Genomic DNA, 14,850 nt, shown 5'->3' with positions numbered 1-14,850 from the left:
TGGAGCAGAGACGCTAGGGACAGGCGAGCCTGGGGCCGCGCTGAGGGCACTGGGGCTAGGAGACCGGGCGGGTGGACGGGAAGCCCAGCGGAAGGCACTGTCCTGTTGAATCAGTTGCCAGTCTAGAGAGTAAATGTTTGCAATGGCCCTCACCCGGCCGGATGCGTCTGTCTGGTTTCTGGAGACAGGGGGTTATCGTGCCACCGCCCCCCTAGATCTCCACGGGAGCCCCGCAGGACGGTCTTTCGGGGACCAAGTGGAGGCGGGGCGGGGGTCGGACTCAAGCATCCCTGCCCCTCGAGGGCTAGCCCCCAACTTCGAGGCTGAAGATGTGGAGGAAAACAAGGCCAGGACAAGTCAAGCAGGATCAGAGACACGGGTGCAGGCGAGGGAGAAAGTGCGGAGCCACCGCCTAGAGAGGGGGCCGCAGGCGCCACGTCCCGGCTGGCGGTTGGACTCCTCATGGAGCTTTAGCGCTAGAAAAGACCTTATGAAGTCAATGAAGAGCCTGAGGTCCAGACAGGACCTGAGAAGTGTCACAGGGCGAGTGGTGAATGCCTTCCTCTGGGGACGGGGCCGCCGGTCCGCCCTCCGCGCCCCGCTGTCGGGCCATCTTGACCCCACCCCATTCTGGATCCCTGGAGCCTCGACTGTGGGTGAAGCGCCCTTGCCCCTCGCACCCCAGGCTCTGCGCAGGGTGACAGACATTCCCCAAATCCTGGTCTCCGCCAGGCTCCGGGCTGGTCGCAGGTGGAGGAGGAAGTCGTAGACTGTCACCAAAAACAAAGCGTATGTGTTAAGTGAGAGCACACGTGCCTGGCAGTGGGACGAGGGCCTCGCACGCCCCATCCGCGAGTTCACACAGCAAACAGGTTCTCCTCAGCCACCCTGTTTCTTAGATGAGGAAACCAAGGTCTGTCGGATTCCAAAACCTGTGCCCTTAACCACCCACAGACTCGTCCCCCGGCGTGGGCCGGGCCGAAAATACACACCGACAAAACAAAAAACAAAAGACGAAACAGAACAAAAGGACGGCGAGGGAGGAAGGTCCGCGGACGGTTCTAGGGAACGAGAGGCCGTGGGCTGGCAAAGAGGAAGCCATCGTAGGGGGTCACCAGCCACTCCTCCCCTCCTGAGGTCTCTCCCACCTGTCCGCCTCCCCCCTCCAGCACCAGGTCCCCTAGGGACAGGGCTCTATCCGCCTGGGGTCCTTCTCTGCTGCTGACAGGGCTGAACCAGACCTGGAGGACAGAGGGGCCAGGGTGTGGGGACTGAGGGAGCACGGAGAGCACGGGGAGCACGGAGGGGCCAGCTCCTCGGGTTTCAGTAGCAGGAGCCTCGGGTGTCTGGTGGGTTAAAAATACAGAGGCCCCAACTCAGGGTCATTTGATATCAGCGGCTGAGGCTTGCAAGTCCAAGGGCCTGAAGGCAGGGGCTCAGAGAGAAGGGACGGAGCAGAAAGTAGGGAACACAGCAGCAGGGAGAGCAGGCAGGGGGCAGGAGGGGAGGGTACAGCTGTTGGGAAGGACTGGCTAGGCCTGGAGGGCCAAGGGCAGGGAGTGGGAACGAAGTGGGAGAAGGTGGGGGGGGCTGCGGGGCCAAGGTCACCTTTTCGCCCCGTCTCACATCCTTGGGGGAGCAGGAGGTCAGCGTCCTGGGGGACAGGGCCGGTGTTCCAGGGTCTCACCCCCCACCAACATGCGGCGGAGGGAAGAAATCCCGGCCCTCCCTCCTGCCCTCTGGCTGCGGGGCTTGTGGGCACGACCGCGGCTCTCCTGTGAGACCAGGAGAAACGTTCGGAGGCCTCTCCAGCTCCCACCAGCCCTGCTCAGGTTAGCTCCGGCCTCTCCTCCAGTGACAGCTGTCTCTCTTGGACCCACTCCTGCCACATTCTTGAGATTTTCTGTGGCCTTCCTTGCTTAGCTGTGCAAGGTCCACCCCACAGGAGGGGGCAAAGTTATTCCTCCTAAGATAATGTCACGCCCCTGCCTGGGTGCAAACTAAACCCTGTCTCTCCGAAGTCGGAGATCCCTCAGGGTGGGAAGGGAGGACTTCTGACTTTGATCCAGCCTCTTCCCTGGCTTCCCTCGTGCCTCAGTTTACCTGTGCATGGTAAGAGCCCTGGAGGGCCGAGAAGAGGGTCCTTCCTTCCCAGGAGCCTAGAGCGGAGCTCCTCTCTGGTGCTCGCCCCCCGGGGCTGGGGCGCAGGAAGTTAGAGTCCCTCCTCCCGCCAGCTCTCAGGTGCACAGAATGAATCAACCTCCCCGGCTGGGGTTCGGGTCGAGGTCCCACCTCTTCGGGTTTTAACCTTTCCCCTGGCGTTTACACCTGATCCCCTTTGCGAGAGTGCATCGTGGTCCAGCGTGGGGAAGCCTCCCTCCCCGCGTGCCCTGGAGAACCGGGTCCCCTTTGATGGGAGTGCAGAGCGCGAGCAGGAGGCAGGAGGCAGGAGGCAGGAGGCGGCTGGACGGTTCCCCTCCTCTCCTGGGCCTCCTCGCGGAGAGAAACCCCCGCCTCTCATGTCTGCAGGGTGGACGGCAGCCAGGGCTCCTTGCCCCCCGCCCGCCCCGTCCTTCCCTGCGTCCCGACTGAGGAGTGTTGAGTGAAGCACAGGAAACTGGCTGGGGCCGAGCCAGGTGGCCAGTCCTGGATGAGGCTCCATCTTTTATTCAGAGCATGACCTCATCCCTGGTCCTGGCTCTCTGAAGGGAAGTGCAAGGGGGTCTCTTTCTGCAGCCCGCTTGCTTTCCACGGCCCCCTCCGCCCGCGGGATCGAGCAAACAGACCTCGTCCGGAGGAGCTTCCCGGGTTTTCCGACGACGACGACGGGAAGGCAATCCAGCGTCTGTGCCCCTCGTGCCCTGTGTTCGTGAATTCAGTCTCTGACCCAGAATCCCTCCTCTCCACCCCCATTCCCCTCAGTCCGAGTACCCTGGCCCTCCCCGGGCTCTCCCTAATTACCCCACACCTCCCCTCCCCCAGCCCAGCATCATTTACCTCCGACTCATCTGGTCTTATTTTTAGCTCAGGCCTTTTCCTTTCTTAATATGGCGATGAGCTTCTAGGCCGGCCTGGGGACCGTGCTGAGGAGTCCTGGACGGCGGGGAAGGGGCGGGGGAGGGGCTCTGGGAGGCCGGGGGGGGGGGGGGGGGCGGGGTGAGGTGTAGGAGGCGGGAGGGTCTCTCTCGGCCCTCGCGGAGCTGCCCTGGCCTCAGAAGGTTATCCTCTCTCCTGCCAGGCCGAGAGACATATTTAGACGGGACCAGGTGGGGGCCGACGGGTGCCAACTTCGGGGCCGGCTCCGGTTCCCTCCCCGCCCCCTGCTCCTATCCCTCCTCCTGACCCTTTCACTCTTGGCTCTGTCGGCAGCCTGTCCGGGACCCAGCAGTGTCCTCTGTCCACTGCTCTGGGCCCTTCCCCACCCCGCCCCCACCGTGAGCCCCTAACTCGGGATCCAGGACCCAGGGCCCCTCCCTGCCCCGGCCACCCTCTTCTGGACCAGGAGAGCCGACCCGACCCAGACCCCGCGACGCCCATGGGCACCGCAGACAGGATGGGGGCCGCGGCCGTGCCCGGCCCGCGGCTGGCATTGCTGCTGCTGCTGCTGCTGCTGGGGACACCCAGGCCGGGGGCGCGGGGGGAGGACGGGCTGGACTTCCCCGAGTACGACGGTGTGGACCGCGTGGTCAACGTCAACGCGAAGAACTACAAGAACATTTTCAAGAAGTACGAGGTGCTGGCGCTGCTCTACCACGAGCCCCCTGAGGACGACAAGGCCTCCCAGAGACAGTTCGAAATGGAAGAGCTGATCCTGGAGGTGAGTGGGGGGGCTCCGCAGGCCCACGGGCACGCCCGCCCCCCCCTCCCCCGCGAGCCCCAGCCGTGCGCGCAGCCTCTGAGGGGGCCTGGGGGGGGGCGCGAGGGACAGCAGTGGACACAAGGGCGTGTGGCCTTCGCCACAAGAGAAGGGAGACTTGGAACCCAAAGTCCCACCCCAGTCAGGCCGTCGCGGGCCAGAGAGGCTGCGGGGAGACCTCACCTCCACGCCGCGAAGCGCTGGGTTTGGCCAGGACCCGGGTGTCCTTGGAAGGGGGGGCTCCAAAAAGGAAAGGGACGCTCTTCAGAGGACAGGGGAAGAGCCGCACTGTGGGGCGCTGTGGCCCCGGTCTAGTTGCTGCACCCCAAGGAGACCCGCCCGGTATGAATTTTAAATGCCCTCGACATTCGTTTGCACATTCATCCACATTCATCGACATTCGTTTGCATCCACTTCCCGGCTGGTGGTTCCACGGAGACCACCGTGGCCTCACTCCCTCTCCCTCGCCCCCTCTCCCTGCCCAGACTGGGCCAGGCTGCATGCCCTGGTTGGAAAATTCTTGCAGAATGCCTTTCCCCCGCTTCTCTTTGCGGGAAGCTTCCTCCCACCCCCAAGTGGACTTCAGAACGAGAGCAAAAGTTTGTGTCTGGGGACGACTGGGACGTGTGGTCACACACACTCTCCATCCTTGGATAAGGATGTCTTCTCACCCAAGCTTCTGCGGCCCTTGGCAGTATGGATGGGCCTCGGCCCGCCCGGAGGAAGGACCGCAGGCTCCCGTGTGTGTGTGTGTGTGTGTGTGTGTGTGTCCCTGTGGCTGCTAGAACCTGCCATCTGATTAATGTGCTGAGTATTTTTATCCTGAGCGTTCAACGTCTCTGGCCATCCACCTGCCAGCAGCCTCCCTTCCCCATCCTCCTGAGGATCCGGCACCAGGGTCTGTTAGGTGGGGCACCCTCGGCAGAGTGCATCGGGCTCCAGGGTCCAGCCGGGAGGCCGAGGGGGCAGGGTCCAGTGGGAGTGAGGGGCTGGGGTAAAGAGGGGGAGGAGTGCCCTGCCTGGGTCCCCTCTAGGGCCTGCTGGAGTCTCTGGCTCTGAAGGTGACAAGCGGTGGCCACCGTGACCCTCTGGCTTTCCCCACTCCTCAGGGACATGACCAGACTCCCCCCACACCCTCCTGCCTTCCAAAGCTCTCCCCAGTGGGGGTTACTCAGGGACTTCTAATGTCACCCCACACCGAGCGTGGCCTTCAATCGGGACGGGGGGCAGGGCCTCAGTCACTCTGCAGGCAGGGCCTCCCTCAGGAACCCCCTCAGGAACGGGGAAGGATCACACCTTCAAGGGCAGGATGAGAAGCACACCGACGAGGGCCACGTAGGGGTCAGGGGCCAACCCTGGACCGCAGACCAAAGGGGTGGGCTTGCAGGGCTCGGGGAGAGGCCCCAGGGCAAGTCTTCTATTCCCCAAACGACCCCACCGGGAAGCCCCCCGAGATGGGAACAGAATCCTGGAGCCGACTTTAACCCTTCGTTCCTTCCAGTTAGCGGCCCAAGTCCTGGAAGACAAGGGCGTTGGCTTCGGGCTGGTGGACTCTGAGAAGGACGCGGCAGTAGCCAAGAAACTAGGTAAGGGACCGGCCTTGTCTAGGCCAAGGGCCCCGCGGTGCCCGCTGGGAATGGAGTCGGAGGTGGGGGCGGGGAGACTGAAATTGGGACGATTATGGCTGGGGTTCTGACATCTCCTTTACTCCTTAGAGAGACCCAGGCTCAAATCCCAGAAAGAGGGGGCGGGTGGCCTTTACACTCCCCTAAGAATCAGGGCTAGGTGCTGGGGGAAAGGGGACGCCAGGGAACACCACCGGCGGCGAGGCTGGAGAGGCCCAGTCACACCCCTCCGTCCAGAGCTGGGGCCCCGGGGGTTATACACCGGCCACCAGGGAGCAGCACAGGCCCGAACTGGGCTCCGGGTGTGGCTGGGGAGGACGGTCAGTGACGAAGTCATCTAGTCAGTAATAGCAGTGGGTTAGAGGGCTGGACTGGCGGCGAGCGGCCCGAGTCCTCCCAGGAGGTGAAGGAAGCCAGAGAAGCGGGGACACCTTGTTAGACCCCACATCTCCCTATGTCCCCTTAACACCCCCCACCCCCCGCCCATCCCCCTTTCTCCCGGAGAGCCCCAGCCCCCCCCACACCCCCCCTGGACAGCCGCCTGGACTAGAGCCAACGGCACGGATCCCAGGGCTGTGGGGTCTGAAGGGAGGGGAGAGGGGCGGGGGAAGGGAGAGTGGAGAGGAGGACGTGGGGTCCAGGGACGCTGGCGCGGGCCCTGGACCGGTGGGCAGCCCGGCGGCCGGGCTCACCTCTGGCTCTGGCTCGCCAGGACTCACGGAAGAAGACAGCATCTACGTGTTCAAGGGAGACGAAGTCATCGAGTACGATGGCGAGTTGTCTGCTGACACCCTGGTGGAGTTTCTACTCGATGTGAGGGTCCCCCGCCCCTAACGGCGTGGCTTTAAGTCTTGACACCCTTCGCCGACCGAGTCCAGCCATGCACATGTGCACGCGCGCACACACGCACACACACACACACACACACACACACACGCTTGCAGGTGATGGACAGCCCCTGCCTCCCTCTCAGCCCTGCCTCCCTCCTCCCTCTCCTCCTCCTTCCAGCGAGGAGAGAACTCACACTCTCGCCGCTGGCCCCGCTCCTCCAGGTCCTAGAGGACCCCGTGGAACTGATCGAGGGTGAACGAGAGCTGCAGGCATTTGAGAACATTGAGGACGAGATCAAGCTCATTGGCTACTTCAAGAACAAAGATTCAGAGCGTGGGTAACTCCCAGGTGTCCCTCCTTGGACCCCCGTTTTATCTGTCCCCCAACCCCCACTCGGCCCACTGTCTCCCCATCTCTACGCCCTCCTCTCTCCGACCCACCTGCACTGGGGGCTCCCAGATGGGCACCCCCAGCGCCCCACCTTCCCCGCTAAAGTGCAGCTGCTCTCAGAGGACTGAGGGGTGGGGTCTCAGAACGAACGAACCCCTCTGGCCGAAGGAGCGTTGGGGAGAAACAGAGGGAACGTGGCTCCCCGGCCGACCCTGGCCTCCCCAGAGACTGACTCCGAGTTACTCCCTCAGATTACAAGGCCTACGAGGACGCCGCGGAGGAGTTTCACCCCTACATCCCCTTCTTCGCCACCTTCGACAGCAAGGTTCTCCTCCCCGCGGCCCTATGGGGTCCCCCTCGCTCCCCACAGCTGCCCTCCAGACCTCTCTCCCAGAACCTACGGTCCCTCCCTACACAGGACATTCCTCACCCCACCCCCACCTCAGGCCTCTGGCGCGCGCCCCGAAGATTTTAGATTCCCTAACCCACCCCTCTAGCGTTCAGCCAAAGCCCAGAGCAGTCAAGACACTTGTCCATTGTCACAGTGGCAGTGACAAGGGCCCAGGCTGTCTGACCTCCTTTCTAAGTAAGGGCTGTTCCCCGTGACACTGCCCCGCCCCGTGACCCACATCCCCCTGCTCCACCCCCCCCCACCCCTCCCCCAAAGGTGGCAAAGAAGCTGACCCTGAAGCTGAATGAGATTGATTTCTACGAGGCCTTCATGGAAGAGCCCGTGACCATCCCCGACAAGCCCAACAGCGAGGAGGAGATCGTCAGCTTCGTGGAGGAACACAGGAGGTGGGGAGCAGCGTCGACAGACCCCACGGGTACTGGTAGCGGGTGTCAGAATGGGATCCTGACCCGGATCTGGCTCTGTCCTTCCTCATGGTCGCCCTGCATCAGTGGTTCTCGACGGGGGTGAGGTGGGGGAGGCCTTCGCCCTCCAGGGGACAACTGGCCGCGTGGGAGACATTTCCGGTTGAGGAGAGCGCTGCTGGGTAGAAGCGGGGGCGCTGCCTGACCTCCTCCAGTGCCCCCAGGACAGCCCCCCGCAACAGAATCGTCCGGCCCCACATGTCAGTGGCGCTGAGGCCGAGAGGCCCTGCCTGCACTCCACAACTGGAGATACCCACTCATCGGTGTAAACGCCACCAACTCTCACTCCCCCCACTAGACTCTGGTCCCCTTCACCGGGGCAGGGCCGGTCAGCGTCGTCCGGCTCCATCGACACGGCACCTGGCCCGGGGCCTAGAACTTCAGAGACTCTCAGCTGTAATGAGTGAACGAGTGGATGCCCAGACGCCCAGGTCTTACCTTTCTTCCAAAGATTTCCCTCCCAGTCCGCTGGCCCACTCTGGGTTCTCCCACCTGCTTTAACCAGGCAATGATCTGGGCCTGGTGCCCAGAGCTTAGACTTTGCCAGATGGCTCTGTTCTGGGCTACAAGCCGGCTGTGCCCGAGGCTTGACCCAGAGGCAGCCTCCACTGCGAGGGCCCCCTGGGAGGGCATCCTTCTCGCCCACTGAGTAGTGACGGTCTCTTCCAGATCCACCCTGAGGAAGCTGAAGCCCGAGAGCATGTATGAAACCTGGGTGAGTGTCCCCTGGACGGGGCCAGGCCCCTAGGGGAGCAGGGGTGACTGAGGACTCAAGCCCCGGGAATATCCCCACCTGCCGTGCCCTCGCTTGTAGGAAATCCATGCACCGGCAGGGTGCGGAGGGTTTCGTTCCGAAGGACGTGCCACGAGCGAGACACACAAAAGCCGTTAAAGAAAACAGGGGGAGGAGCCCCGAGATCTGGGGCTAGCGGGTTTGCAACAGAGGTGTGGGGGCCCTGGCGCTGAAGCGAGCCGTGTCCCTTGGGACAGGGCCGCCACCCCAAGGACGTACCTGTCCTTGAATCCAGAAGCTGGATTCCCATCCAACTCAGGTTCAAGGAAGAGGTAGGGTGTGTCTGGCTCTCTAACTTCGGGGAGCACAGCTAAGCCCCCCTCCCCCTAACAGGAAGACGACATGGACGGAATTCACATCGTGGCCTTCGCAGAGGAAGCCGATCCTGGTGAGGGAGGAATGCAGGATTGGATGGGGGGGCACCGGTGAGAGGGGGACGCGGGTGTTTGTGAGTGAACAGGCTTCAACGGGAGGCATTCCTGGGGATCCGCGGGCGACGGCGGGCAGTGGGGGGCCGTCAGGACACCCGCCGCCCCCGTGTCCCCTTCTCCCCTGCCCCACCTGACACTTCTTCCCTGCGTTCCCTACAAGATGGCTACGAGTTCTTGGAGACGCTCAAGTCTGTGGCTCAAGATAACACTGATAACCCCGACCTCAGCATCATCTGGATCGACCCCGACGACTTCCCACTGGTGAGGGGCACGGCTCTCCTAACCCCCCACCCCCCGCCTCACGGTGGCACTTTCTGAGACGGGCTTCCTTCAGGGTCCCGGCCCCAACTCCTGGCTCGAGGACCTCGGGAGGTTATGTCCAGTACAGGTTCAAGGGCACCGCGGGCAGGAAAGGCACCCTGAGAAGGGGAAGCAGGATGGGAAGGGAATCTCACGGAACGTGGCACCCAATTCCCAGAGCAGAGGCTAGGCGGGTAGCTCGTGTGCCCAGGGCTGAGTTCTCCTACAAACGCCCAGAGTTTTGGGGGGGGCCAGACGGACACCCTATTCTGCAGGTGGGTCTACACAATCACAGAGTCCAAGCACAGGGATCCCATTGTCAGGGGACAGCTTTGTGCCCAGCGGGATCCCCAACACCTAGCGCTCGTTAATGTTTACTTATTTTTTTTAATTTTTTTTGACATTTTTTATTTATTCTTGAGAGACAGAGAGAGAGAGAGAGAGACAGAGCGTGAGCAGGGGAGGGCAGAGAGAGAGGGAGACGCAGAATCCGAAGCGGGCTCCAGGCTCCGAGCTGTCGGCACAGAGCCCGACGCGGGGCTCGAACCCACAAACTGAGATCATGACCTGAGCCGAAGCCTGATGCTTAACCAACAGAGCCACCCAGGCAGCCCCCCAATACTCATTGTTGAAAGCGTGAACGAATGGAAACGTGAGGGATGTTGGCAATGACCAGGGATAATGACCTCCGTTTAGACGTGTAGAAGCTGAGGGTCATCGAGGAGTGACTTGCCCAAGGTCACAAGGTCACGCAGTAACAGATCAAGGCTCAGGAAACAGGGGTTTGCCACGCAGTTTTCCTCGGAAAGGAAAGGCCAATGTCTCCAGCCGACCCTCCTGATACTTTCTTTCCCTCTGGGGTTTTTCCCTGTCACTGCTTACCCCCGCTCCTTCCCTTTGGGCCTTACGGCTGGGCCTGTCCCCCATCCGCATGGGTTCAGGGGGACCTTCCTCTACCCCTGGACTGAGCCTCGCGCTCGCCCTCCCGGACTCGTGTGTTCCTGGACTCATGCTAACTAACCACACATGCTCTCTTCGCAGCTGGTGCCATACTGGGAGAAGACGTTTGACATCGACCTGTCGGCCCCACAGATAGGAGTCGTCAACGTTACTGATGTGAGTCTCCTTCCCTCGTGCCCCGCTGGCCCCTGACTCTGCTTCCCGGCCCAGCCCACATCCCCTGCTCTGCTGACTGGGCATTGAACCCTGCCCAGAGGAACGAGACGCGGCCGGGCTCATGGCTGCGGGGAGGGGGAGAGACTCGGGCCCTGAACACACCCCTGCTGGAACTGGCCTCTCATCCTCAAGGCCCGGGTCACAGCCCGTCTCCTCCACGAAGTATGTCCAGACCCCCCGTTTGGAGTCCCACCCCTCCTCGCCACTCCCAGCGCCCACTTGGCATTGAGAACGTGACTTCTCTGTGGCTCTTTGTGTGTTACGCCTGCCCCTCCCAGCCGACTCCCAGCTTCTCGCTCCCTCGTGGCAGGTGCCTCAGACGTGCTCGCGGAGGTGAACTGAGTGGAGCCACAGTCTTTTCGTTAATACAATTGTCAGTCCGACTGGGGAGGCAGGTGCTCTGTTAACTACGCGCCCGGATCTCGTAAACTCTATCATAAAGGGCCCCATAAAATGCCAGGGAGGCACAGAAATCAAAGCTGCTTCTGCTGCAGAGAATCCGAGAGAAGGGTTTCAAAGGAGTGGCATTTAAAGTGGAGCCGGGACAACCTATAGGCGTCCCCCACGTGGAAGTTGTGAGAAGCCATCCCCAGACCGATGGAAAAGTTAGTGCCAAAAGTCAAAAGTAGGGAAATGAATACCAGGTTCTGGAAAAGGCAGGTCATTTGTTGTTGTCGTTGTTTGGTTTCTTGTGGCGTGAGAGTCGAGAGGTTTCTGCGGACGGTGCTGGGAAAGCAGGTTAGGAAAGCCTTGATCTGAAGGGCTGCTGGCTCTGTTCTCTGGCCACGAGGAGCCACCAGTGGTCCCTCATCAAGGGCACGACGGGTGTGTTGGAGAGGCTGAGGGAGAAGGTCTCCCCGCCAAGCTGCTATCCCAGCCCAGACCTCCACCTGAACAGCACCCCCCCGGCCCGCTCCCGGCCATGACAGGTGCAGGGAAGGGACGGAGGATGTAGGCAAGGACTCAGGGAGCCCTGTGACGCGTCTGAAGACCTGAGTGGGGCTTAGCTCGGGTCCCCTGTATGTGCCTCACCCAGGCGGACAGCGTGTGGCTGGAGATGGACGACGAGGAGGACCTGCCTTCCGCTGAGGAGCTGGAGGACTGGCTGGAGGACGTGCTGGAGGGCGAGATCAACACAGAGGACGACGACGAGGAGGACGACGACGATGACTAGTTATTGTGGCCGCCGTGTCCCAGCCCGCCCGCTCTCCTCCTCGTGATCTCTTCTGCCTCCCCTGTCCCTCCCTGGGCCCCTCCAGGGACACCGGGTCACTCTCTGCCCTGGGGCGCGCCGGGGTCCGCCGGCTGAGTGCTGAGCCCCTGACCCTCACCGGACGAGGACGGATCCCACTCTTAACGCACGTGCCAGCCCGGGCGCCTCAGCTGACTCATGTCCTATCCCACGGTGGCCCTGGGCCCGCTATTCGTTTCGTCCATCGCTCTGTACAATCTTTCCTGGGACTCTTTCCTCCTCGGTTCCCTCCACCCGCGGACACTCTTCCCCACACTCTCAAATCCTGCATCCTTCTGACCGGCCTGTCCCTGGCCAGGAGGAAGGGCGGGCCCTGTGTTCGGGGCTGTCTCTCAGCCATCTCTTGTTAATGTATTTGGGTCAAATGAGAGGCCTCAATAAAGGATCTGGGGCAGCAAGAACCAGTGTCTGCTGAGGAGGCCTCACCCCGTGGCAGGAGGGGGGCAGCCGGAGGACGGGGTGGTGGGAGGGGGGAGTGTTAGGTGTGGGGGCCTTGTGAGGGCGCTGATAGAAGGAGGGGGGGCTCCCTCCAGGCAGTCGTCCCAGAGGAGAGTGGATTATTTATCTGCTACTAGTCAACAAGCTTCCACCCCCACCCCGCCGCCCCCCAACACCTGGTGTTTGTCCAGCATTGCTCACAGGCTGGGGAGAAGACGGAGGGCCGGGCCTGTCCCTGCTCCCGAGCTGATTAGCCTCCCTGGGAAGTCGAGCCGAGCAACTAAACAATTGAAGACAAACACAAAGCAATAAGTAATTAAGTGATTACGGGCTGCTTGATAGCACCCCCCCTGCAGCTCTTATTTGAATGTCAGGACTGAGCCCAAATAGCACCTCCTCGGTGAGGCCTTCCCAGAGGCGGCCCCTCCTGCGGTTCCCTCCTCCGGGGTCACGCCGCGCACTCTCTACGCTCCTACTCCAGTCCTCAGCGTGTTCTACCCTAGATCGTCATTTACACGCCTGTCTTCCCCCGCTGGACCGGGGGCCCCTTGCCCCTGTGCCCACAGGGCCTGGCGCACAAAACGCGGCGCTTAACAAACATCTGTTGGAAGAAGGAACAATGGAACAGGATGGCTCAGAAGAGAGGGGTCACAGGGGTCTCTGATGGCTTCATAAAGTGAGCATTTTTCTAGGCCTTCGATCAAGAGTGGGTCCGACGGGGCCAAGGAGTTCGGGAAGGAACCTTGCAGTCAGTGGGAAACCTGAAAAGCACGGGCAGGTGCTTTTCATGTGTATCATGCGGGGGGGGGGGGGGGCACAGGAGAGACCAGAGACACAAGCAGAGATGGATGTTCCAGGGGTGGCCGCGAGGATGGGTGGGCACGGCGGGTGGCAGAGTTTGAGTTCGATCCTGTGGCAGTGGCCAGGGGGATGCGCAGGGGGAGGGGAGGGGACTCTCACACTCAGAGGCCACCAGGAGAGACAAGGTGGAATTGGGAAAGCGTGGCCCCGAGTCGCGGTCCCAAATAGAGAGGAGACATTGCGTTTCGTACACTAAGGATCCTCCCCCCGGCCCTGGATCTGGGCTGCCGGGGTTCCTGCCTGGAGGGGTCCACACTCCGTCCGGCACAGCCCAGGCTGGCGTATGGGCAAGGGAGCCAGGCGTCGAGTCGCGGAACCAAGCTACTGATCACGCCCGGAACTCACAGATGGGACAGTTGTCATGGGTCAGGTGGAAAGGCGCTGCTGAGAGACTAGGGGGCCACTCGGTATGGAAGAAGGAGACACGAGGTTACCGAAGCGTCACCTCTAAGACAAACCCGGGACATGCTCCTACGGAAGGCGCAGGAGTGTAGAGCAGAGACCGTGTTTTTACCCAACTGGTAACCATTTAATGCTCAGTCTAATCCGTGCTGTGGGCCCTGGGCGGATGCGATTCTAACAGGGAGCTTACGATCTAGTACAGGTCACTGGGAGGTCCCACACTAACTAGAGGCTTCTAGGTTTCAAGCCCCCCTCTGTGCCAGTCCTCAGAGACGATTTCTGAATCTCAGAAGAGCCCTGGCAGACGGGCATCAGCGTCCCCATCTCACCGGTGAGGACACTGAGTCTCAGAGGCATAAACCACCCAAGAAAGGACGGGAGCCAGCACGGAGCCCCAGTCCCCCGTGCCTGCTGCCTCGGGGAGATCTGAGCCTGTCACTGACTACAGACACACCATTGAGTCTCTCTGAGTCTTAACGACAGGTCAGTGAAATGATGTTCGGTCCCATAACGCAGAACAAACGAGATATCCTCAAAGGCAGATTACGAGGTGGTCTTACTCTGGAAGTGTGGTGCCAGGAGAGGGCCACTGAAGAGCAGAGAGAAGGCCTATGGAAAACCCAAGACGCCAGGAGCCTGAGCCTCTTTCCGGGGCAGTGTAGACCAAGAAAGCAGGGGTCCCGGAGGCCCGACCCGGCTCTGCCAGGCCACAACCGAGGGAGGCCGGGGCGATCGTTCCCAGAGGTTGCCGGGGGAACTGGTGGGGCCCGGACCTCTTCCCAGGGCCAGACCCTGCCAGAGTTGAGGCAAGAGCCCTCAGGCTGGAGATGGGGGTGCAGACAGATGCTTCCCCACTTCTTCCTTCCCTCTTTCAGTCTGGCTGAGAATCTGGGGGAGGAAAGTCCCTAGGGGTGGAGAGGAAGTTGAGAGCCGCCGCCGGGTGCTGGGCCTGGGCAGAGAGGCAGAGCTAGGAGACAGAGCTAAGTGCGGCGTTGCAAGATGTCTATATTTGCATGCTGAGCTCACTGCTGCTCTTTTCCTCCCCAGAAAATAAAATTACATCATGGTGGGGGGAAGGCAGGAGGGCGATATACTCGGGAAAGGTGAGAGGAACACAACCGGGCATCACCCCCGAGGAGAGAAGATCCGGGGCTCCAGGTCAAGGGGACGAGGCCCCGTGTTGCTTCCCGCCTGCATCCCTACCCACGCCCCCGCCCCCAATGTGGAGAAGCCCGAGCCAGCCTCCCATCCCTCGCTAGCGGGTCCCCTGACCCAGAAAGGGAGGAGAGAGGTTTTTCCAAACACAGGTCAGCCAGCTAAGAGGATCAGAGGCCCGAGGCCCGCCGAACGCCTAAACCCTAACGCACTCTGTGCTCCCCAGGGTCCCAGCCGCCGCGGCCACCGAAAGGGAACCAGGGGACGAGGGTGTCCCGCTGGGAAAGAACGAAAGCCGAGGGCCGGGTCCCGCAGTCCCCGGGGGCGCGGGCAGCGGCCCTCGGCAGCCCACCCGCCGGCCCTCCCTCAAGCCCCGCCCCCGCCCCGCCCCCGCCGTGACGTCACCGGCCGGCCGGGCGGGGCGCGCGGGGCTCGGACTCGGGCTCGGCGGGCGGAAGCGGCGG

General features: G+C 62.1%; 1 protein-coding gene across 1 annotated transcript; it reads left to right on the top strand.

Moving 5' to 3' along the window:
• Positions 1-3,168: 3,168 nt before the first annotated feature.
• Positions 3,169-11,925, top strand: CASQ1 (calsequestrin 1). The gene is made up of 11 exons (XM_030303391.2): positions 3,169-3,817; positions 5,358-5,442; positions 6,194-6,294; positions 6,534-6,645; positions 6,954-7,027; positions 7,370-7,500; positions 8,248-8,293; positions 8,705-8,759; positions 8,963-9,063; positions 10,144-10,218; positions 11,315-11,925. The coding sequence occupies exons 1-11, from the start codon at positions 3,536-3,538 to the stop codon at positions 11,450-11,452; spliced, it is 1,200 nt and encodes a 399-aa protein (XP_030159251.1). The 5' UTR covers positions 3,169-3,535; the 3' UTR covers positions 11,453-11,925.
• The last annotated feature ends 2,925 nt before the right edge of the window (positions 11,926-14,850 follow it).

The sequence above is a fragment of the Lynx canadensis genome, chromosome F1 (genome assembly GCF_007474595.2).
Source record: "Lynx canadensis isolate LIC74 chromosome F1, mLynCan4.pri.v2, whole genome shotgun sequence".
Classification (NCBI taxonomy): Eukaryota; Metazoa; Chordata; class Mammalia; order Carnivora; family Felidae; genus Lynx; species Lynx canadensis.
Note: the sequence above shows the minus strand (reverse complement) of the source record. Positions and strands in the feature narration are given on the sequence as shown.

Coding starts and splice junctions, on each gene's coding strand:
- CASQ1 (XM_030303391.2), top strand. CDS start 3,536: ATGGGCACCGCAGACAGGATGGGGGCCGCGGCCGTGCCCGGCCCGCGG. Junction 7,028..7,369: donor TCGCCACCTTCGACAGCAAG/GTTCTCCTCCCC, acceptor CCTCCCCCAAAG/GTGGCAAAGAAGCTGACCCT. Junction 10,219..11,314: donor GAGTCGTCAACGTTACTGAT/GTGAGTCTCCTT, acceptor TGCCTCACCCAG/GCGGACAGCGTGTGGCTGGA.